Raw genomic sequence first — 24915 nt, forward strand, 5'->3', positions numbered from 1 at the left:
GACTGGATCAGGATTCGCATTCGTGACGTCTTCAGCAATACGTCTTCCAATTTCGAATGCTTCCTCTACACTTGCTCCTCGAACCAGCACAAACATACTGTCTGTGTCTCCATAAATCACTTCTGATCCACCGTATTCTCCTCTTTGAACCATTTCAATTGCTCTTTCCAGTGTTTCTCTTCCCTTTCCAAGAATCGCATCAGCCACTAAAGAATTGATTGAAAGAAATCATAATAATTATTGATTCTTACATTCAGCACAAGGCATTCTTCCGCTCCAATTGGCAGCTGTGTATCCGTACGAAACATTTGCAACGAGCTTCAGTGCCAACTGCCTTGCGTCGAGAATTCGTTTTAATTTCTTACTTTTGATTCGTTTCATCGAATTCTTCACCATTATTCTCGCAGCAAGAATCTAGAACTGAATGTTAAGTGACTATTTGAAACTGATGATGCTACCTCCCTGAGTAGAAGTGGAAGGACACCTTCTCGTTTCTCTTTTTTTACGAACATTGAAGCGAGAGGGGACGCAGTAACTTCTTTGTAAGCTACCAGTTTCACTAGATCGTCTTTCTGAACATTATTTTTTCAGAAGTGACTATAACAGGAAACGTACACTTGGAAGATATTTGATTGCACCAAGAATAATCTCTTCTCGATTTCTTGTTTCATTGCTCATTTGAACCAAATTTGCAATCTTTCCTAGAATAGTTGAATAACAGTAATTGTAAGCAATGACCATCGAGGGATACAGAGATTGGAAATCGAGAACAATGACTGGATCGAAATAAACTTTTGATTGTGGTTCGAGAATTAATTGAAGCTGTTCAGGAGATCCCATTCTAAATAAATGTCTATAATATTAGAATATTATCAGATCTGTTACATGTTTCGCTGAAGGTGGGTAATTGACGGAGCAACGAAATTCATTCGATGTGCCAATCGAAGAAGCATTGATTCGACTCGTAATTGAGAACCTCGAGTCCATACTTCATGAAACTGAATTCCATAAACTCTTGCCATTTCAGCATTTTTCAGAAACCAATTCATCTCGATTAGAAGAGATATATTGACACTAGACAGTTTCAGAAGATGTAGAAACACGTCATTCCTGGAAAAAATGATTGGAATTCGGATGTGAAAGTTGATGGATATTCGACCTCACTGTTGATCGATTCCCTCTGATTCTTTTCATCAATGTGCAGTTGTCAATCATTGGTATTTTTCTTCTCAATACATTTGCAACTGCATTTCCCAAATCGTAATTTCGAAGTTTCAAATCACTTCGAACTACTTTCCAAACTGAAACCAGCAATCTTCCTTTCGGTGGAACCACTGATATTTCATCTTCATTTTTCTGCTGACCTTCTTCAAATGGTTCCGGTTTAGTTCTGTCCATCGATAAATCCGTTCCAATAATCTTAATTCTCCGAAGAAAATAACCCCAAGAAAGGCAAAGAGTTTCATATCCAACGAGCACGTCTACATCAAACTGAACAACGTATTTTACAACCTCTTCTAACATTTCCAGTTCTGTTTCACAAAAAACAACACGACGATCGAAATGAGATGGTCCATTTGGAATATTTGTGAGAAGAACCTGAAGTTTCGGAGAGGATTCTCGACAGACGTCATCATAGATTGCCAACGAAACAGAAACAATAGGGTCGAACTGAAAAACGAATATTTCGATTAGAGAATCTGTTAGGAACATACTACGAAGTTAGGCATTGGCATTTTCGTATCAACCAAGAGTTCCAAACTAGCAACACATAGTCCGACAATATCCGATTCTCCGCTTTTCTCAGATGAGGACGGTTCATCTGGAATGATTTCGGATTCAGATTAATAAATATTTGCGATAGAAATCTACCGACTGATGTCTGAGACAATAGTTTCGTCTGTTCAAGAGGCTGTGAATGCTCTGCAGGTGCCACAACTGTCCCATCACTATCTGTGGAGCACGCTGTCATTTCACGAGAAAATTGCCTTTTAGGATCTACTTTTTTCGCTTCGTACAAATTTTCATTCATGCTGATAAAGTCCTGATTGAATGCGCTTTTTGTGGTGATCCATTGAATGACTTCGCTGAAAAATGAAAAAAAATAAAACGATTCGATAAGGAACTTTTAACTCGTTGTTTTCCTCTCCAGAAGACACGTCTTCTAAATTTTCTATCGTCTTGTCCTCATCTACCTCATCTTCATCCTCATCCTCATTCTCATCATCATCTTCATCATCTAAATCCATAACATCTTCTTCTTCGTCTTCTCCCTCTACTCCACCATTATTCTTTCCTATTTCAGCTCGTTGGCTGTCTGTGATCATCGTCATTTCTGCCTCCTGAACTCCTGGATCATTCTCATCATCTTCTGGAATTTCCTCTCGATCTTCTTCTTTTTGTCGTTCTTCATCCAACTCTTCCGGTGTCTTCTCCCGACTTCTGCTTCTCTCAGTTTCATCAACTTCCATCGATTCATCTTCTTTTTCATCCGGTCTTTCCCATATTGTAACATTTGATGCTTCATCGGAAGTAGAGGCTGTTTGAGTTTCAGCTATCCGAGTTGTCATCAAATCATCCAATTTCTCCGACATACATCTTTCTTGTCTCAATCGTTTCGCCATTTTTCTCGCTGTCCGCAGCATTTCACGTTCTTGAGGCCATACGGTAGATTTTCGGGGTTCGTCTAAAAAAAAAAACTAATTGAAGGCGTAAACTCAAAATAACTAACATGAATTGAATACATCTTTCAATTCGATTCCCAACGCATCACATCGTTCTTTTTCTTCTCTCCAAATGTATTCCAATCCGGGATTTGACGAGTGAACTAAAATTACAACATTAAGTTTTCTCAAAGTTTTTATTTTTCAAAACTTACCATTGTCTGCCAACATCTGAAGATTCAGAATATCAGTTACCAATGCATCACATTCCACATGACAATTCGTTTTTCTTTCGTATGGCGACAATAGATTATCATCTTTTTTGACATCCCCAACTGTCAAATTTTGATAAAGAACATCATCATCTGGGTCTTCAGAACATATTCGAAATTTCACCTGATTCAGATGAATATTATCCATTCCGAATATTGAGTTATCAATAAAAAACTGAAGATGAAAAGGAAGATGAGCTTCGTATGGTTGAAAAAGAGGCTTGTCGACAACTTCCTTTCCGAGAGAATGCGTCGCTTTTTGAAGATACCACGGAGAGGAAAAATAAACTCTTACGAAATACTCTTCTTCATCCTGATAACCATAAAGAGATCTGAAAATGTCTTAGTTAATGAAAAACAATTGCATCGACCGGGAATCGAACCCGGGCCGCCCGCGTGGCAGGCGAGCATTCTACCACTGAACCACCGATGCGCATCAACTTCGCCTCCTCGAATACAAGACACTGCAGAGAGGTGAAAAGAATGAGAGATATGTATACAAACAACGCTGCAGGGAACGAAAGTTTATAAAAAATCAAGATAGCGGTACTGGTTTGCATGCTAATGTTTCAACAGTTTTTCACTCTCTCTCTTTCCAGAATCATTTGGCGTGCGCATCGGTGGTGATTGTGGCGAAATTTCCACCCCGTTCGGTGTAATCCTCTCACCGGCTACTGAACGTTTCCATTTTATATACATAATCAGCATTATATTTATTCGTACTTCCAGTTGATGTTTCAATTTCCTTCTCGATTCCTTTATTAATTTTCGCTTTCATTGCAGCAACTACAGTTGGTGTCAGTTTTCCACCAACTCGTAAAACGAGATACGGTAGAACGCCATGCACATGAAGACATGCTTTTTGACCAGAATCAGTGACACCGTAAATATGAAAAACCGGAATTTTGTTTTTCTTAAAGCTGAATATATTATCCATAGGTCCTGGAACCTCTTGACTGTGCTCGCAAACAAAGTTTCGAATACAGAATTTCATCTGGAAATACAATAGATTCGTTCTGAGACATTCCAAGAAGGTTCAAAATATGTATGGTGTGAATGAAAACATTTGGACACTGTTCAAGCTTCAGAAAAAAAAACATTAAAAAGGTAAGTTTATTGCACATAGAAGAAAGAAAGCCCCGTAAATAAAATAGATATTAATACCGGAACTATTTCAAATCACCCCATGTTGTACCCGTTTTCAGCGATATTTTCATAGGTACTCGTAAAATGTCGGATAAAGAGGATTGCATACAATCTCGAATGATCTCACTGATGACTGGCGTACGGTTTTCAGGGCATTCGACAAGAACTTCGTCATGAATTGTGAGAACAATTTTTGCTCCGTAAGCTGCAAGTTTGAAGATTCAGTGAACACATTATATTTATTCTCTTACCTTTTATCTTCGATTCAATCTCTACAATCGCAACCTTGAATATCTCACTTGCAGTTCCTTGAATCGTATAATTCACTGCAACTCGTTCCACTCTTGCGTTCTCTTCTCCTGTTAATCCTGACTTCAAGAACTTCTTTCGACCAAGAATAGTTTGAACCCATTCTTCTTTTGAAACATGTTCCTTGGTTTCGTTTATATATGATCTCACTCCTGTAACATATAAATAAGTTACTTTGTTCGATAAATACAAATACAGACCTGGAAACATCGAAAAGAAAGAGCAGAGCATTTTCTCAGCTTCCGCAACTTTCACTTTTGTCAATTCTGCTAATGTTTTTGGACCCATGCCGTAAATGAGACCATAGCAAAGTTGTTTAACAACATCTCTTGAAAAGTTCCATTCGACTGACAACTCTCCAAATAAATCCCGATCAGCACATATCAATTCGATTAACTTCGAATCATTACTCAAATGAGCTAGAACTCGTAGTTCTAATTGCTTAAAATCTGCACTGATAAGAATTCTTCCAGAGCTCGCTTTGAAAAGTTGACGAGCAGATAGTCCCTCAGTTGACACTCGTTTTGGAACATTCTGAAATTAGAGAATGAGAATGGGAACCTGACTGAACAAGCAAATGGACTCCTATCAATGAGAGAAAATTTCTTACTTGTAAGTTTGGAACAGTTGTCAGAATTCTCCCAGTAGCCGTGCACATTTCCATCCGACAATGAATTCGTGTGCTATATATCGACAGAGGCAGAAGACATTGTGTAAGTGCATGTTGAATATGGCGGTACTCCAATATCTTTCCAACAATTTTATGTTGATTTTTCATTTGTTCCAATATTAATTTATTTGTTGGAAGATGTCTTTGCTTCATTTTACAACTGCTAGTTTCTGGATAAACAAGTCCGAGACGATGGAATATCACATTCGCTACTTCGTTCGAGGAGTCAATGTTGAATTTTCCATGAGCTAGTCTCCAGATTTCTTCTTCCAAAAGCTCAATTCGTTGTCTAGTGTTTGTTATGAAAGAGTTGCATTTAGAATGGTCGAATGATATTCCAGTGTAGAACATATTCAAAACAGATTGACATGATGACATTTCCAAATGAAAACTCTCTTCGGAAGAACTTTGAATTGCAGATACTTTCAGATCATCAAATACCCGTTTCATCGCAAAAACCTCCACAGTTGACCCAAAAATACTTGAAAGATAAGATGAATACATTTCTTGAGTAGCCGCGTTATGAGGAAACCGTTTCAAAAGCATCGTAAACATATCTCCATTAACTTCAGTTTCGCATTCAATCAGATTGTTGAGATGAGCAGCTATCCGAAGTATTTTGACATGGGAAATCTGAAGTTACAGAGATTCAGATATTTCAAGCTACGAGAATTCTAACCTTGATTCCAAATTTTTGAAACAACTGAAATGCAGTTTGCATTGTCATCAGAAACACTTCGACAGATTCAGTAAGGAGATTGAGACAATCTATTCGAGTTTTCAACGGAATGACACATCGAGATAATGACTCAAAACATTGAGGATTGGGGCTGATGGCTGCAATTTCGGGTTGATTATTTTTTAAATTTTGATGTATACCTCCATCAAACTCTTCTGACAATGGAATAAAAGTGATTCCTGTGTCTGTTCTAATGGCGATTCCTGATTGATCATCAGAGATGCTGATGGAACAACTAGATGTTGAAGCTGCCGATTTCATCCAGGTTTTCCAAGAATTTAAGCTACCACAAATATCTTCGACTTGAAATTTGTCTGGATCTAATTTCGGGTGTTTCAGAGCAGGGCTTGAAACAAATGAGGAGAGTGGAGATTCTACCTGAATAGAAATTCTCCCATCAGTTTCAAAAACAGAAACTCACTGAATCAGCTACACGACAATGTTTTCCAATAAATCTGTGCTTCTCTTGTCTCGTTGGGGGAGTGGCAAAGACATCGAATGATTTGTTTTCAGATGCTGTAAACTAAAATTGGGAAAAGCTGTACTTCACTGATTAATACCATTGGAATTCATTGAATCTCTTCGGCTCGTATCCAAGCGGTTAGCTGATTTTAGGATTGATTTTCTCTTCGAGAAACCGATTGGAACTGATCCAGGAACTGGACGGTCGAACGAGTCTTCCAGATATGGGGGTGCAGTTTTTGGTTCTTCAAGAATCAATTTATGCTCTCGTCCAGGCGTTTTGAGTGTGAAAGGAATAGATCCAGGAACGGGCATATCAAACGAATCTTCCAAAAATGATCCATTAAGAGTACTTCTACGCCTTCCAGCAGGGGAGAATGTTTGTGAAAGTCTTCTCAGAAATACTTCGTCTTTCGAGGCTTTCATTTTGAGAAGTGATGTTTCTAAGCACTCTATTACAGTTTCTTCAACTATTTCAGAGTCATCAATGTCCTCTTTCTCCATTGAAAACACGTCCTCTTCAATTTTGAACAAATCGTCGTCACTAATTGTATCCGTAAGAGACATTTCGGTGACACTCTTTGTTACTTCTTCAACAATTTCGATGTCTTCAACAATATCCATTTCCGGACAACTATCTGGAAGTCCGCTGTCACAACTCTCTTGTATATTCTCCTTCTCATCATCTTCTTCTTTGTCTTCTTGTTCTATTTTAGGCAATTCCAGAGTTATTCCTAATTCTTGAACTCTCCTCATCAACGATGTTCTCGCTCTTTCCTTCAATAACCTAGCTGCTTCACTAACTCTCATTCTCGGCTCCCCAAACAACCATTCACCGAGTCCATCGTTTGAATTAGATCTGCAAAGATATGTAAATGTTGTTGAATGGCGTCATAATTGGTTGGCAAAACAGGGAGAGTCAGAACATGAACTGTCATGACGTAACAATACCCAACACCATACGGACATGTGTCTTGATATAGTGTGAGAATAAGAGATAGATGATTTTCATGCTAATCATTAATTAGTGTAAATGTTTAGGTTGCGCAAAGGATAATTGGGAGAGGAAGGGAAAATGAATAGGTGTAGGAGGAAGAAACTTATTGACAGATTCGGGAAACTGTTGCGTACTTGTGCGTTTTGAAAAGTTCTCTTTCAATCTCTACGGTTCGATTTTGACGGCGTTGACCCCGACTTAAAAGGTACCCTTGGTAAAATAACTTTTCAAATGTTCCATCAAAATATCCGCGTGAACTAACATCCCTTATCAATCTAAACATCTAGAACAAAGATCTGGGGCACTGATAAGACGTCCGTATATAAGAAGCTCCGTCACAACAGTGACTCCATCGAGTATCAACACTCAATCCAACGCCATGGCTCAATCTGTCCCACCAGGAGACATCCAGACCCAACCAGGAACCAAGATCGTCTTCAACGCCCCATACGATGACAAGCACACCTACCACATCAAGGTGATCAACTCGTCTGCTCGTCGTATTGGATACGGTATTAAGACCACCAACATGAAGAGACTCGGAGTCGACCCACCATGTGGAGTTCTCGACCCAAAGGAGGCTGTTCTTCTGGCTGTTTCCTGCGATGCCTTCGCTTTCGGACAAGAGGTGAGTACTGGAACCCATTTTTCTAGAACATAATAAACTAGAATCCCATTTCAGGACACCAACAACGACCGTATCACTGTCGAATGGACTAACACCCCAGACGGAGCTGCCAAGCAATTCCGTCGTGAATGGTTCCAGGGAGACGGTATGGTTCGTCGCAAAAACTTGCCAATTGAGTACAACCCATAAAGAGAGTGAACATCCTTTGAGAGAAATCCAGAATGAATTTTTTCTATTACATGCTTGTTTGATTTTTCTTTGTGTGGACTGGGATTTTTGCTCTCACGGACAAATTAATCAGACACATTACACTTGAACACTTATTTTGTAGTCATGTTTCCAATTGGAGATTGATTCGATAACCTTGATGATCTCACAACTATAATCTCGAAATTAATTCCTGAACTAAACAATTTTCTATGGACAATTACTCTTAATAACAAGAAGTTAAATCGTTCAACTGAGAAAAGGTGTCGAGCCTCAATTATCTATTCGATCACATATTGTTTCTCTTCTCCCTCTATTGTCTCAAATTTGGCGCATTTTCTCGTTGTCCACTCCTTCCGTTTCGAGGTCAGTATTCGTGTCCCTTCTGTATGGAGCAATGAGAAGACCCCCGTTAATGTTTTGTGTATGTTTGTCCCCCTCGTTGTCATCATCATCTTATTCCTACATCTCCATCGTCTCCTCTTTTGGCCTAATCAACACAAAACGCAGTTCCTAAATTAGCTCAATTTGTGATGACAACCGATGAAGAAGAGAAGGAGTGGGAAGGGGAAAGAACCGAAGCAGCTACAGTATGCCAACGAGAGGAATCTGTTTTCGTTATGAAATAAACGTGATATTTGTTACCTAGAGTATGGAACCGCTAGCGTTAGCAAGTGAGCAAGTTTTGAGGATTCACATGCAGAAAGATGAGAGAGACACGTTATACCTCGCTCATGAAGAATTCGGGCTCTGGAAGAGTTGATGTATGATACTAATTCTTCCATTCTTCCATACCTTTGTCCATCAATTCCTTCAATAGTAACAAGTTCCGAGAGCTCTGATCTGATTCCGAACAACAATCTCATTGCAAATCCATCGAGCAATGCTTTCAAATATGTCCATCCCAAACGAAGACAGAACGCCACAATCATTGCTGCAAAACACGAATAAAAAGGCTAATAGAGAGCAGATAAATGTGGGTAATCAGTGTGTTGACAGTGAGAAACTGAATGACTGAATGACCCACTGAGACACATGACGCCTACATCTCTATACTACACTTTTTCTGATTCAAACCCGCTGAATGCTGACCTGCATAAGTGGCACTTTGTGCTTGAAGAGTTTGAAGACATCCACGTGGAATTCGGTATTTGTGAGATACCTGAATCAATTTCAGATCAGTTTTCAAACTTCATTGTGTAAATACCTGGTAGATACTCATTTCATTGATTAAATCGAATAGTGCCAGTGCTGAGAAGAATCGAATGTGAACTTGGAGCATTTTATTGTTCCGTCTTCCTTGTAACTGATCAAGAATGAACTTTTCACTGACACCAACTAATTTTGCAATTCTTCGATGATCAGCTGGTAATTTCGAGAATAATGCGAACAAGTGGTGCCAATCACACTCTTGCCAAACTGTTACGTTGATTGGAGTGACCTAAAATAACAGGAAACTACTGGGATATTGTTTGTTTATTTACCAAATAAAGCATATGAAGTTCTGTATCCAAAGCAATTGCTCGACTCGCTGAATTCAAATCTTCAAATATTGCAAGAGATGCTTCTGGAGGTAATGACGAAGCAATTGCAGCTCGACCTAATTGCGTTGGACTGAACATTTCATCTTCAACAGAAATGAAGGAGTTTGCCAGAAGCATTTCGATAGAATCATCGCATCTATTGAGATTTTCAGAACTGAAGAAAAGCAAAGAACAAAGTTGGTGAATTTGGGTTTTTGTAGTTGTGAGACCAGTGCAGATTCCCTGGAAAATTGGATGCAGGTTCTTTCAAAAATACTTTTTCAGATTTAGACAAAAACACACACAGCTCTGACGGTATATCTTCGCCGCTACAAGTATGTCGACTATATTAAAAGTGCTGAAAAGGACTTGAAAGCTCAACTCTCATCACAAAAAAACATAAAAACTAAGAAAAAACACAGTAATGATTTTACCTCTAATACAAATCGGCTCAAATTAGTCCTGTCCGTATCTCGATTCTTCGTGTGAATTACTTGATCAATTGGTGTTTCGAGGATCTTCTGAACCGCTTCTTCATCACACTTCTTGGTGATTAGATAACTTTCTCCTGAAGAAAGGAATCAATTAAAATCAAACAAGTCCTTTTCAGTTTAGGACTCATAGCTGAAGCTCTCAAAAGAATAAACCGCTTCCTTGTTTTCTCTAATTATCAATTAGTTTATTTCTTCTCAAAACACTTCAATAATCTCTTCCTGTTCTTCAGTTAAGTAATTAGAGTTTCGAAACTCCTCCTATTCTACCCATGGACTACCGTAGAATGACTTCTCACGAAGGAAACAAGGCAAAGTGGGCGGGGCTTTACAAGGCGATTCGTCGGAAATTGGATCATTTGACTCATCGTTGTCTCTCCGCCTTGTTTTAGTGTGAGTGTGCACAACCGGCCAATTCATTTTTCTTATAAGCTCCTCTTCCAATTTTCCACTTTGGGTAATCTTCAAACTTTCAGCTACTTTCGCACTTGAATTTCGTCGTTTTGGAATGGCTGTTGAGGAGATGCAATTGGCTGCATCAATGCAAATGAACAACCAATTGAGCAACTCTCAGAGAATGAGCTTTGCCATTCATGAGATTCTAGGAATCCAGGTATAATTATAGCTTCAAATGTAGTGGTTTACAATCGTCAATTTTCAGGGAAACGCATATCTGTCTCATGGCTATTGTCCACAGGGAACCTTCTTCCCAAATCAACCAAACTTTATGGACATTAGTACTTGTGGAGTTTCAGGATTTGATAGACCACTCTGTGGTACTGATGGCCTTGGAAATATTCCTACAACTGCTCCACTGATGTATCGTATGCCAACATCTACTTCTGATGTTCTGACTGTCGAGCCGCAAACTCAAGTGAGTTCAACAAGTTCTTCGTCTTCTGGAGGAGGCGTCGGGAGCAACTCAACTGGTTCTGGAGGTGGTGGCAAATCTAGTAAACGAAAGAAGAGAAGACATCGTACAATCTTCACTCAATATCAAATCGATGAATTGGAAAAAGCATTCCAAGATGCACATTATCCAGATGTCTACGCAAGAGAAGTACTCGCCGGGAAGACAGAATTGCAAGAGGATCGGATTCAGGTCAGTTGATTTTTCATCATTTCCCCGCTCATCCGCTTAACCAATTACATCCGTCGGAGTTGAGTCTCCTTTTATTTCTTTCGCATTGAGGGCATTCTTTTATTGGTGCTAATTTCCTCTTTTGCTCTTCAAAGTTAGAGGACATTCTTGTGGAGGAAAGTATAAGAAAGGAAAGGGACAATGTGTCAATTGAATTTCTTGAATTTCCGTTTTCGAGATCTACACACAGCCAATTGACTTCACTCGTGTAACCCAACCCAATCTCTGCTAACGTTTAGAACTGATTTCCCACGATTCCCATGTCCTATTGGCTTTCTGAAACCTGATATTGGATTACGTTTGTCCATCAAAAATCAATCATTCCAATTTCAGGTATGGTTCCAAAATCGGCGCGCAAAGTGGCGAAAAACTGAGAAGACTTGGGGAAAGAGTACGATAATGGCGGAGTATGGTTTGTATGGAGCAATGGTTCGTCACTCACTTCCTCTCCCGGAGACAATCACAAAATCAGCTGAGACAGCAGATCCACAACAAAGTGCAGCTCCGTGGTTGTTAGGTATGTGGCTGATTAATGAGATAGCATGTGATAATTAAACTAATGAGAATAGAATATGCTTCACGAGATGACTGAGTCATTGAGAATCTTGTCAACATATTCAAATTATTTGCTACGAGAACCGATAACATTCAAGAATATTTAGTAGTTGAGCTCAACTTTAGTATGTGAACAGGTGATCATCATGAAAACTAAAACCAGGACCAGGATAGGTACACATTCCCAGATTTCATCTCGATACACAGTGACTAATAGGTGTGAGCCATACGTAACCTCTACCACGCAACATTCTATCCATCTGGCCTAGGAACAATTTCACTTATTTAGGAATGCACAAGAAGAGTATGGAAGCTGCTGCACATTTGGAAAGTGTTGAGAAGTGTGATATGTCGGATAGTGAAGAAGATGAACCACCGATCCGTCAATCAATTAAAACTGAATACAAGTCCTCAAACAGAGAAAGGACACAGGATCACCAACTCCAGCAGCAGCAACAACAGCAGCAATCATTGAACTTCGATGCCCCTCTTGTTGACACATCGTCTCTTTCTCAGTTACACTTTCAGAATACTCAAATGATTCCTTCGAATAATTCTTTGAAACTCTACCATGATTATACTAATTCCATGTAAATAACTATTTTTGTGGGTTTTATTTTATACTACAATAAATTATAATTAATAACTGGGAGCGGAAATCAGAAGTGTTGCAGAGAAAAGCGGTCAGGAAGCATTCGAAACGTCGAGTACTTTTTGAAGGCCTCACGCGGAAAGGAGACAATTAGGAAGTGCGGCAAACTCTTACCCCTTGTAGCGTGTCCGGTTCGGCCTGCTCTACCAACCATCTGTCGATAACTTAGCGATGTCAGAGACGAAGGTCCGCGAGTCTGTGCTTTGATGATCACTCTTTCAGCAGGGAGATTCACACCTGAAATAAAAGAATTCTATATTCTCCCTCCCCATTCGGGTCGAGAGAATTAGTTTTCTTTGGTCCTAGGCTAAAAAGAGGAAAATTGATTATTAACACTATTCGATATTACAGAATTTATTGGGTTTCGTGTTTCGAAAATTGGTGGTTTCGTGTTTCGAAAATTGGTAGCTATAAATGATACAGAATATGATTCTATGATTAATCGATAGTCGATAATCGATAATGAATTTACATGATTTAATTGGGTGAACAGGGTTAGTAAAACAGAAACAGTTAAAGTAGAGTAACGGGAACGGTAATTAATAAAACAGAAACAAATAACGTAGAGTAACCGGAACGGTAATTAGGTAATTAGACAACATGGACTGATCTCATCCTTCTTCTGGCTGACGTATTAGCACCGGTGGTCCATCCTCCTTCTCCTCCGCTCCGGCCGATATTCCTTGCGCTTCCGGCGTATCCACCAAGTACCTTTCGAGGCCAGCATCAGATCGCCATCTCCCACGCGCCTTGATCTCCTCCTTCGAAAATCCTAGTCGTTGCAAGTCGTTAGCGGCTCCTCGTCTCAATGAGTGGTGAGTCCCGTCTATCCCGAACTCCATCAGCTTCTTTTTAACTATGGAGCTTATCGCGCTCGCCGAGAGTCCAGCTCCATTATTCAAATTTGAAAACAAATACTCACTCTTTCTCGATCGTAGAGATTCGCAAACTTTCCATCGCTTGAGGCGACAGTCCAAATCCGAACCATCCGAACAAGGAATGAACGTGCTTCGACCGAGTGCCTGCTGATCGTTCTTTGCTTTTCTCACTCGGATTTCCAAGATTCCGTTGGTTTGAGTAAGGTCCGACCATTTCAGATTCGCGGCTTCCTCAGCTCTCAGTAACGCTTGATGAGACAGCAACAGAATCAGTGTATCTCTTTCACCTTTCTCATCGTTGCTCTTCGTTCCAGCGACGACTTGCAGCTCACTCCACGACACTGCTTTCGGTTGTTGTCTCTTCTGCACTTCTTTCCTCCGTGTGGCTCGAATCACATCCGCTGCCAGCTGACGTCCAACTTTTGACATTTCTGTGTTAGACATCTTGAATGCTGCCACGATTTTCGCCAGCGAACCACCGCCCACCAACTCCGACCTGGATGCCAAGTATATCAGAGTGGATGTCTCGTTGAGTGGAAGACCGTTATTTTGTATCCATCTCCTTCTGGCGGCGTTCTCTTTCAAGTAGTCCCGAGCTGTCGACGGTGCTTTTCCCTCTAGAGCCGCCCTGGCCAGAAATTCGATTGCTTTCACAAGATTTCCCGGTCCGAGCGAGTTGAGCATGTTTTTGACGAACGTCAACTTCTCTCCTTCTGCAAAAACTTATTATTCCTTTTCAGCCTTCTTGAACTGTCCTGTCCCTTTTTCTCTCCCTCTCTCTTATTCGTGTTCGTTGGGTCCGGGTGGGAGGGACGTTAACGAACACGTAGAATGAGGAAAAGATGACCGGCCCGCGCATAGCGTGGGTGGCTGTCGCGACGGGACCTTTTTCGCGTAAAAGTCTCTGCGCCTTTAAACCGTTGCTCGTCTACTCATACTATAGCACTAGACTACCCTTCCCAAGAAAACAAATAATTCTCCCTCCCCATTCGGGTCGAGAGAATTAGTTTTCTTTGGTCCTAGGCTAAAAAGAGGAAAATTGATTATTAACACTATTCGATATTACAGAATTTATTGGGTTTCGTGTTTCGAAAATTGGTAGAACACGCAAAGCCATTGGGCTAAAAAGAAAAATCGATAAATGCGAGCATGAATGGGGATCTGCAAAACTCTGAAGCCATTCTTTCTCCTCTCTGGGAGCCTCTACCTGGCGAAATAATTTTAGTATTAACCTTGAATATTCTACTATCTCTAATCTCCGGGATGAACTCTCCCCGCTCGTTGACTAGCGCTTGATATGAGGGATGTGTTTTCCACAAGGGCGTTGCTAAAATTCCTCTCAATTTCTTCTGCCGTGCCACCCGCATTAGGCGTGGAATAAGAACAGGAGGAGGTACCCACCAAGCCAATCCGATAGATCCAGCTTTGTCAACATTCTCGAAGACGTCTGCGCCAAGAGTCCCTGGTTCTGGCAGCCTGGAAAAGAATAGCTCTGTTTTCGTGTTCTGTTCGTCTGCGAACCAGTCACATTTGACTTCACCCCATCTTTTTTGCGCCCACTCAAACGCCCAATTTTGCACTGCCCAGTCGTCATAATCGAAGTCTCTGCTAGCCTCATCCGCTTCCTTATTCTGTTCTCTGGGAATCCAGATATATTTCGCCTGGCCAATACTGCGCAAACTCTCCCATACTCTTTCAGCCACACTCTGTAGCGCCCTTTTCATTGAGCCTTTTCTCAAAATGATGACTGCTGCTTGGCTGTCTGTATGGATCAAAACTGCTCCTCTTTTCCACGACGCCATTCTTTCTACTGCCATTAGCACGGCCCTCAACTCTCTCAGTGCGCTCGACTCATTCTGGAAACCTGTTCCTCCTAGTTCGGACATTCTCATCACTGTTTGTCCACTCCCGTTCTTCAGCACTGCGCCGAGTCCCTCTGCAGATGCGTCGGTGAATAAAAACCACTGTGGTTCAAACTCTTCTTCCATGCCTCTTATCATGCCGCCGCTCTCTAGCTTTTCTTTCCAGAAATCCAACTCAGATATCTCACCTTCACTCAATTGTCGTCTTATCGATCCAGCTCTTTCGAGCCCGTCCGTCTCCTCTGCTACCACCGAAGCCATCTGTCGCTGACGACCAATCGCTTCGTGCCCTGCAACGATAGTCAATGATGACAAATAACCACACATTTTCTGTCGGTCCAGAACCGACGGAGCCCGGCTCCTTTTTAACAACGAGATCTGATCTCGGAGAGAATTCTCTCTTTTCCCAGTCAATCTGACCGTTCTTTCTGACAAGTCTCCTCTTATGCCCAGCCAAGTAAACTGTGCGCTTGGTACCCAGTTTGACTTATCTTCTGCTACACACACTCCCGCCGCCTTCAAATCCTCTCTCACCATTCTCACCGCTCGCTCCGCTTCCTCTCTGGTTTTGGCTAAAATCAAGCCATCATCCAGATAAAGAAATATATTTATTCCCGCTGCTCTCCATCTTCCGACTAGGGGTCTAAAAATTTTTGTGAATAACCAGGGAGCTGTAGAGAGACCAAATGGGAGCGCGTTGAATTTCAGAAACGGAGAGGATGGGGGATCCGAAAGCGAAAAAGCGAGCAAATCTGAAGACGCTTCCGAAATCTTAATATGGTGGTACCCACTACGAAAATCAAAAGTAGCTGCATAACATGCTTCACTCAAAAACGGCCAGACCGTTTTCCAGTCCTCTTGCCTGAACCTGGCAGGCGATAACCCTTTATTAAGTTTGGAAAGATCCAAGATTAGCCTCAATTTCTCACCATTTCTAGCCACCTGAAGCGGGCTAACGACCATCGGGCTCTCCGCCACCGACACGACACCCGTCTCTCGTAGTTTATTGATTTCTGGTTCGACCGCACTGGGTACTATAGTGTCCAATTTCGCCGCAACTGAAGCATTGGATTTGAGAACGTTTCGGAAAGTCTCCAGAAGTCGAGCTTCCACTGAACGGTCTTTTCGTCCCGAACGCTCTTTCACCTCCTCTTTGCGAATAGGCTGAGAAATTGCGGACTCCGGATTGCCTTCCTCCGAAGCCCGCTGCTGGAAACCACTGTCTTCTCGCCGATCCTCTCTGACTCCTGGTGTCTCCTTGACCCATCAACTGAGCCAGTGCCATCAACTGCGCGTCCCCTGCACTGCTTCCCTCTCCACTCGTGACCGCCGCTATCGCTCGCAGTTTCTCCACATTCTTCAGAGCCGAGGGGTCTTTATCCAGCAACATCAGCTCTTGGTTTCTTCTTTTCAGCAGACCGACGACCTCCTCCACAGCTTTCCCAAGATCCGCCGCACCGTTATTCAGCATATTGATGACTTGTACATTTATTTCCGCCTGTTTCTGAAGGCCTTTTTGCGACAATTCCGGAACCTTCTCGTCTCCTTTTCTCATTGCGAGCAGTTCCGGAGCGATCATCTCCAGAAATTCGTCCTTGAACTGTCTCATTAGCTCCATTGAAAATGACCCAGTGGCGGGTACTTGTCCTTCGTCGGTCATCTTACTTTCTTGTCGACAACAAATGTTACGAATAGAGTCCAATATAACGATTGTTACGAAACTTTACGCAAAAAATACGTAGAAATCGCTACCAACGTTAACGAACACGTAGAATGAGGAAAAGATGACCGGCCCGCGCATAGCGTGGGTGGCTGTCGCGACGGGACCTTTTTCGCGTAAAAGTCTCTGCGCCTTTAAACCGTTGCTCGTCTACTCATACTATAGCACTAGACTACCCTTCCCAAGAAAACAAATAATTAGTATTTATTAAAACGAAGGGTCATAGTACAAAGGATGCTACGGTTCATTTTTAAATTTACTCAATTATAAATAAAAATACTTTTAGTCAGGACATAAATAGAAAATTCAATAATCTGTTAAGTCATGGGAAGAAACTCTTCCTGCACTTAAAAAAAAGATTCATCTAGTTATTGAAATGTTTAATTAGGAACTTTCTGAAATCGAAGCCTTTTCGTGAGATTATCAAAACGCCTTCTTTCTCTCCCCCAAAAGGTTGTCGAAACTCGCTCATCTCTGCATCGCGCATAATTGTGTGACACACTTTCTCAGATCACCTGCAGTGGTGGCCGAGTGGTTAAGGCGTGAGACTCCCGATCTCATTCTGGTAACAGAGCGTGGGTTCGAATCCCATCCACTGCAAATCCTTTTGCATTTTTTTCTTTGCTGTTAAACAATTTTCGGGAACAGTATAAATCTTTTTTGAGAAAAAACTTTATTTTAAGTCAAAAAATTTATATATTTTTATTCTAATTGAATTTTCACTTTTCAAAATATTTTGAAATCAAATGAAATCGGATATCCGCCTATATAAATTATACTGCCACCACGACCAATGATTGTTCTATTGTCGCAACTTATATTTTTAACAACTAATTTTTTGGATTAGAAGAGTTAGAGCGCGCAGAGCGTTCTCCAGGTGTTCTGAATACCCATACATTGTGGCTTGGGTTCTTATTGCATTTTTTGTCAAAGACGAACCAAAAAGAAGTTTTTCAAAAAATTAATGATTACCTGAAGCCAATGTGCTCGTTGCCACCAGTATAATGATATTCTTATCTCGAAAACCCATTTCGATGCATTCTCTTTCTTCGATTGTTAATCCAGCATGGTGGTAAGAGATTCCCCATGCCAATGCAGCCATTATATTCCTATCTTTACAGCCATGTCGTTCCAAACCATTTCTGATAAATAACAATCCATCAGCTCTTTCTTTCAGTCGCTCCATCATTGAATCATCAGTTAATTTTAATTGTTGAAACTTCATCGCAATGCTCAATGCTGTCTTTTCCGCTTCCAGCTTCGATGAAATCATTATCAATGTTTGACAGTTTTGACGGAAACTTTCTTCTGCGAGATTTATCAATGGATCTTCTGAAAACACACGCACAACTCTTTTGTCTCCATTAATTTCTTTCATTTCTGATCCAATGATAATATTATTGTTGAGCATAATCGGCCGAAAGCTGGCTTCATAAACATGAGCATTATTTAACCATTCACCGATTCGACGTAGTTCAGGCATAGTTGCACTCATTGCGACTATTCGAACCTTCTCTTCGGATTGTTGGTTCCACAGCAAGATTTTCGATAGCATATGTTCAATATGCGCTCCTCGTGAAGAATCGAAGACCATATGCATTTCATCGACTACAATCATTCCTATTTCATGAAACCATTCTTCAGAAAGGGCTCGATTCGTTAGACTTCCCGCTTTTTCAATTGTACACACTGCTCCGATCCATTCGTTTGGATTAGATGCTTGCGGCCCAATGAATCCACAAACTGCAATGTCATCTCGTCTCCAACACTTTTGAATTTGATGAAGTTTTTCCCGAGCAACAGAAATATATGGCAGCACAAATAAAACTTTCTTTCCCGTAGAAGCCACTTGCCAAGCTGAAAAGTTACAATGATTCAGCGTCTGACTACGGTAATCTAACCTAAAAGCTCCGCCACAATACTCTTCCCAGCACTTGTTGGCGCACTGAAGATTAAATTCTGATCCCTGAAATCGTTTGCTTCTTTCAGTGCACTGACTTGCCAGTTGAACAAGTGTTGTATTCCCTGTAATGGAAATCAATTCATTTTATTTCATAACCCATTTCTATCAGAATACCTGCTCATTATAAAAGTTAACTATTTTGGTAGATACCCATTCTGGAAATTTGTGTATTGCTTTTTCCATATCGCTACATGCTGAAAAACTTATTTTGAAAAAAACTGCTCTTTTCAGCGAAAATTCTGCAGAATTTCTGAAAAAAAATGCGTGACCTAGTTTTCGCATGGCCGAGAAACTAAACAATGCGCGCGCGCAATGTAAAATTCAAATCGTGACAGCTGTGTACTTTCTCACGTTTTATTAAACTACTACTCGATTTGCCACGTTGTTAAGTTTTTACACGTGAATTTCGCTACTAAAATGTCAAACGCAAAATCTGTAGTATTAGTGATGTTCGACCCACGGAAGATATCTACGACGTTAAATCAAAAACTTCAAGTTGGAGTTACACCGGATAATATTTTGAACCCCACTGTGAGTTTCTTTCATTTCAGTTTAATAATTGTGTTACAAAAATGATATCCAGGCTGAAATCGTGCAGCAAATCTACTTGAACTTTGTCCGTGTCGTGATCAATATTTCGGAGAATTCGTTGCATACTCTCCCGCTCAATGCCGATTCAGATTTTGATCAAGAATTACACAAAAAGAGTATCCCGCTTGCAATTGTTTATCAAAGCATGTTTGTTATAACTCTCCGTTGTTTCTATTTTGAACATTCAAAATTTCAGGAAAGCTTTCATCAAAGACAACTCGGGCGGAAAGCTGGATTTGACGATGTGTGACCTGGTAACACCTGGAAAGAATCCACAGAGATTCAGAAAACTGTCTAGTTTTTTGGCAGACTTCATCAAACTTGATGAAATAGCAGCCCCCATATTCAATGAAATCAGCGAAGAATTTAGTGATCAGAAAGTGGAAATGGAAGCTCTTCAAGAAGAAATCGTCGCTGCAGAAAAGCGTAAAGATGAACTTGTCGCGCGACAAAGTCAGCGAAGGCGTCGAGAAAATGAGTTGATGGACGATCACAACAAGAAAAAATCGGAGTTGGCAGGGATTATTAATCAATACACGGAAATTGGTGTCAAAACCGAAGAGCTTGAAAAGCAGAAAAACGAGTTGATCCGTCAAATCGAAGAAACCGAAAAAGAAAGCATAACTGCCAAGAAAACAGTTGAACTTTTGAACGAAGAAGTACTCGCCTCCCCCGAAGAATTAAGACAAGAAATGACTGAGAGAAAGAAACAAATCGAAGATTTGAAAGAAAGTATAATCACAGCAAAGTAAATAACATCCATTACAGTTGTTCTTATTTTATTTTCTCAATTTTCAGACAAGCTCTTCAGGACAAATTGGAGGCTCGCGACATTTGTGCCAATGCAGATAAGAATGTGCCTGTGATCGAACAGAAGATTCAAGCGTGGGCAGAAGAACGTGAGGATATTCTTGATTTGATGGATGAGGTTGATGAAAATCTTCGAAAATTGAGCGAAATGGAAGAGCAACTCACATTCACTACTGATAAAAAGAGCAATCATGGGAAGCGAATGATCGAACAAGCTGAAATGCATGAACAGCTTAGAAGAGAGCATTTGCAACGAAGTGAAGAATTGAACAAAAATATCGAAGAAATCACTGGGTAAGGGAAAGTCATGAAATCAATTAGTCGCAGTCAACATTTTTTTTCATTAAAAAATGCAATAATGTTTCTTTCAGACAAATCGCTGCATTGGGAAAAAATCAGCCAAGTGTATCGCGAGATATAGAAGAAAAGGTATATCACAGTTTCACGGGAAAATAAATTACAAGTTTTTTTCAGAGGCAGGAACTTCTAGCACTGAAGAATGCTTATAGCGAACAACTCGCCAAATATCGAAATTCCTCTCGTGATTCTTTCAATAAATTCCGGAAAATCAATGCTCTGTTCAACGAAGTTCAACGTGTTTCATTGGAAAAGAAAAATGCCATGGATCGTGCGAAGAACCGTCTTCAAAACATGCTCATCGGTCGTCTCCCAAGTGATTACACTTTCAGCACTTCAAGCATCAACGATTCGGAAAATTGTGATCCTATTTCACCCATCGAATCTGATTTTTCTGTCTTCAAAAATTGAACCTTACCTAATATTCAGTTTAACTAGTTTTTCTATTTTATGTATTTGCTTTGATCTCCTGTAGAAGAAACATCTTCTTTCCTCTTCTTACCTATTAAACCACCTTCTTACCTATTAAACCAACTACCTGTAAATTGACCACTTAAAACGAATAAAATCGTGAATTAGTGATCGAAATTATTCAGTTCTAAATAAATTTATTCTGATTTTCATTTCAAAGCTAAGCAAAAATCATGCAGTAGGTTGTTCTGTTGTGCTGTGGTTTCTCCAGAGAGAATTTCAGACCTCTAGACATTTCTGGGAAACGATTAGTTCGTTCGGAGGATGGAAGTCGTACTCGTTCTTCGACTGATGATGTGCATTCATTATGTTCTCAGGTTCTATCCAAAAACTTGAGACATTAACTGAACTAGACTTGATTAAGCTCTCGAATCTCGGCCCTCGATCACTTCAACACGCTCAATCAGTGAGTTCATCATCTTCTACTTTGATGGTTTTTCATAGAACCTACACTGAAACGTCTCCACCTCCCAATTCATCCAATCGTCTTCCATACAAATCAATTCGCCTGGCTAACACTCAAATTGTCACTGAATTCATTCAATACGGGGAGCTTCCGACATTCAAGAAACAGGGTTGTCGAAGCACAAATAACCCTTGGCGGAGATATGGAGCACTTCGGAAACTGTGTGAAACGGGAGGATTCGCTCCGAACAGTGGATCGAGGAAAGAAAGAAAAAACCGAGATTCTCTTGTTGCTGTTAAAGTATGTTGTCTGCATATCGCTTTTTCAGTTCTCCACATTTTCAGAATGTAAAATTGCCTCCACCACCAACATCTTCTCAAATGACATTGAATAAAGTTCGTGATCCCGGACAATATGAAATCAGATTGGCTCTCAAAAATCCGAAAAATGTGACTGTCGACGTCGCAGCTCAGAATCTTGCGGAACAAGTGAAGGTTGAGTGCGAAAGAAGAGAAAATCAATACATCTTTTTCTTGTTTTTCAGGCATTTATTTTGCATCATGGACACGAGTTGGTCGAAGATGTCAAACCTGTTCAGAATGTTCAAAAGAAATAAATTAAAATTTGTTCCAACAAATAAATACTGTATTTCTTCATGTTTGTGATGATTCCTTCTCTTTTCGATAAGCCATGCGAAGACGGCCGTCGGCCACGAGTGTCTTGACGGACGGCCACCAGTCCACTCCTTTTATTGACTCGACCTCTTTTTCTTTTCTATTTTATTCCATTCCACTAATAAGCCAAAAAATGGATCTACTTGATCTCTATCATGCACATGATTTATCACTCGCCACTCCAGACAGTTATGAAGTTCATTTCACAAAACGAAAAGAAGAAGGAGAGGTTAAAGAAGAAAAAGAAGTCTTAACATCTGAAAATTCGAGTCCCGATAGTAAGGGAAAACAGAAAAAAACGAGAATTGTGCCATGGGAACCGTATAAAGCAGCAGTTGCACCCGATAAGTAAGAATTTTCTCTGAAAATCTAGGAGGAATTCCAAAAATTTTAAAATGTTAAAAAGAAAATAATTCTGATTCTAAGATGACGTCATTTTATGAAGTGGTCTGAACGTTGGTTTTTCTTCAAACCTTCCATCCTTTCTGAATCCCTTTTTGAACTCTCTGCTAAATACATGTTCAACTAGAAGTTTTCCTCCCGAAACCAATTAAATCATTATTCAGAAAAGGAGATGCATGTCCCGAGAAGCTTCCAGAACTGATTGCATATGCAATGAATTCGAAATCAGAACAAAATAATAATATTTTGATGAGAAAGGAACTGATAGATGGAAGAAAAGATCGAAAAAGTCTGGAACCAATGGCCACGTCAGAAAGAGAAATTGAATTGGAACGAGAGATAGATCTTCTGAGAAAAGAGTTAAATATAGAGCAGAAGATGAATTCTGAATTAAAAAGATTGATGATTGCAACGTTGAGTGATGAATTACAAGGACAAGTTGAAGCATTAACAGAAGATAAAGTACGGTTGGCATATCGAGTTGACGAGTATATGGGAAAAGTGAGTTTCCTCTTTTTCTCAATTGTCATATGTAAATAAACAATTAATTTTGAAAGGAAATTCGTGAAATTGTAAACCAAAACCAGAATAAGTAATTTCAGTTAATGGTAGAAGATGAAGAATCCGATAGACTTCGAATAGATCGAGATGTTTGGAAATGCAAGTTTTTGGCTCAATCAATAAGATGTGATGAATTGAATTCGAAGAACGAATACTTGTTGAAAACGTTGGTTGGAGTACAACATGCTGTTAGAACCAAAAAGTTTGTTTTTAATTTTGAATTTTTGAACTAAATATTTTCCACTGTACCGTATCAGATCTACAGTACTGTGCAAAAAGATACGAACGTTGGCCGTTTTCAATAAAAATTATCCAACTTTGAGAGTGTGTCACAGTGATTCTGATTGTCACACCCAGTAGATTTTTAATTAGTAGATTTTGTTTTAGTAGATTTTTAATGAATCATGCAGATTAAAAGTAGGTCTCCATATTTGTAGTTGACAACTTTTTTGTACGCTCTCTCCCTAGAGAGTTATGGTCATTTTAAGACGACAGCACTATTTTGCATCGAAATTGGTCGATTTGAGAGAGAAATTACTTTGTCAATATGTAATTTGCTAATGAGTGCTCGTTCAAAACAGTTATCAACTACAAAAATGAAGGTCTACTTTTAATCTGTAAAACTCATTAAAAATCTACTTGATGGGACAATCAGAATTACCATGACACACTCTCAAAGTTCGAGATTTACAACAGAGAGCGGCCAAAGTTCGTATCTTTTTGCACTGTACTGTATCTGAGAACGGGTATCTGAGAACATTCCCACAAAACATTCAAAAACGTGAAATTCCTTCTCATCACTAAATCTTTCGTTTCAGTGTCACATCAGACGAGGTCCGTGATTTTGTTCAACTCGACCTCCAACCCCTTTTCTTCCGCTCGCCGTGCGAAGAACGAGTTCGTCCAATCACTGCGAAATACACTAATCTAACTATTTCATGCTGTCGAAACTGCTCTGGTCGTGACATTCAACTTCTTTAATTATCACTTATTAAGTGTTCTTTATTCTCTCTTTTCCCACATTTGTATTGGTTGTGTATTTTTATGTCACTTTAACCTTCTTTTCTATGTTGAAAAAATCATGGGTAATATAATGCTCCAGCTGTGATGAATAATAAAAATCCGAATGAAAAAAGATTTCCATTCGAACACACACCTGAATACTCATAAAAAACGGTTGGCGCCGAAAGGAGAAGGGGCGAGACAAGGACATTCATCTGCGCCAATTGGGCGCCAACTCTTCCATCCGGTAGTCGTTTTCCAATGAATGCATCCGATTCGATTTATTCCGTTTTCTTTGAATTTGTGCAAGATTTACCGACAATTACAACTACAGTAATAGTGGAATCTAATTGAACATGTTGATTTGTTTTAAACTTGAATTTTTTCCCATAGGCATACTGTATTTTTCCCTTTTCCATTTCAATGCGTGTGGTTAAAACTATTTTTTCCTAGTAACTTTGAACTCAAGAAAGGTAATAACTGAATATTTACTCAAAATCCCGACTCTACCAGATTAGTTCTCAGTTTTCTTTACAGAGCCAATCTAAGATTTTTTATGAGTTTTGATCATTTTCTGAAATTAAACGTTGCATCAACTGACGTAAGATAATTATGTTTAGTTTTCTAATCTAATACGATTATAAGCAATAGTTAGTACATGTCAATAATGATAATCTTTTCCGCAGGCGTTCCTCAACACTAATTCCAAAAGTACAGTGTCAAGTACAGAAAACAAGAAATAATACTGTAGTTCGATGACTCG

General features: G+C 39.9%; 4 protein-coding genes across 4 annotated transcripts; 3 read left to right on the plus strand and 1 right to left on the minus strand.

Moving 5' to 3' along the window:
• Nucleotides 1–7637: 7637 nt before the first annotated feature.
• GCK72_010628 (uncharacterized protein) lies at nt 7638–8075 on the plus strand (the record flags this gene model as incomplete). Its single annotated transcript, XM_003110657.2, has 2 exons — nt 7638–7886; nt 7941–8075. The coding sequence occupies 2 exons, from the start codon at nt 7638–7640 to the stop codon at nt 8073–8075; spliced, it is 384 nt and encodes a 127-aa protein (XP_003110705.1).
• A 659-nt stretch (nt 8076–8734) lies between these two features.
• GCK72_010629 (uncharacterized protein) lies at nt 8735–9754 on the minus strand (the record flags this gene model as incomplete). The annotated part of the gene is made up of 5 exons (XM_053727965.1): nt 8735–8843; nt 8889–9027; nt 9186–9255; nt 9301–9534; nt 9578–9754. The coding sequence occupies 5 exons, from the start codon at nt 9752–9754 to the stop codon at nt 8735–8737; spliced, it is 729 nt and encodes a 242-aa protein (XP_053587542.1).
• Nucleotides 9755–10615: 861 nt separating this feature from the next.
• GCK72_010630 (uncharacterized protein) lies at nt 10616–12397 on the plus strand (the record flags this gene model as incomplete). The annotated part of the gene is made up of 4 exons (XM_003110769.1): nt 10616–10720; nt 10769–11209; nt 11582–11765; nt 12093–12397. 4 exons carry the CDS (start codon nt 10616–10618, stop codon nt 12395–12397), a joined length of 1035 nt encoding a protein of 344 aa, XP_003110817.1.
• A 6898-nt stretch (nt 12398–19295) lies between these two features.
• On the plus strand, nt 19296–22129 carry GCK72_010631 (uncharacterized protein; the record flags this gene model as incomplete). The annotated part of the gene is made up of 9 exons (XM_003111014.2): nt 19296–19409; nt 19462–19616; nt 19666–20217; nt 20268–20573; nt 20651–20708; nt 20754–20952; nt 21425–21813; nt 21858–22007; nt 22058–22129. The coding sequence occupies 9 exons, from the start codon at nt 19296–19298 to the stop codon at nt 22127–22129; spliced, it is 1995 nt and encodes a 664-aa protein (XP_003111062.2).
• Nucleotides 22130–24915: the final 2786 nt, after the last annotated feature.

This window comes from Caenorhabditis remanei, chromosome III (genome assembly GCF_010183535.1).
Source record: "Caenorhabditis remanei strain PX506 chromosome III, whole genome shotgun sequence".
NCBI classification, from domain to species: Eukaryota; Metazoa; Nematoda; class Chromadorea; order Rhabditida; family Rhabditidae; genus Caenorhabditis; species Caenorhabditis remanei.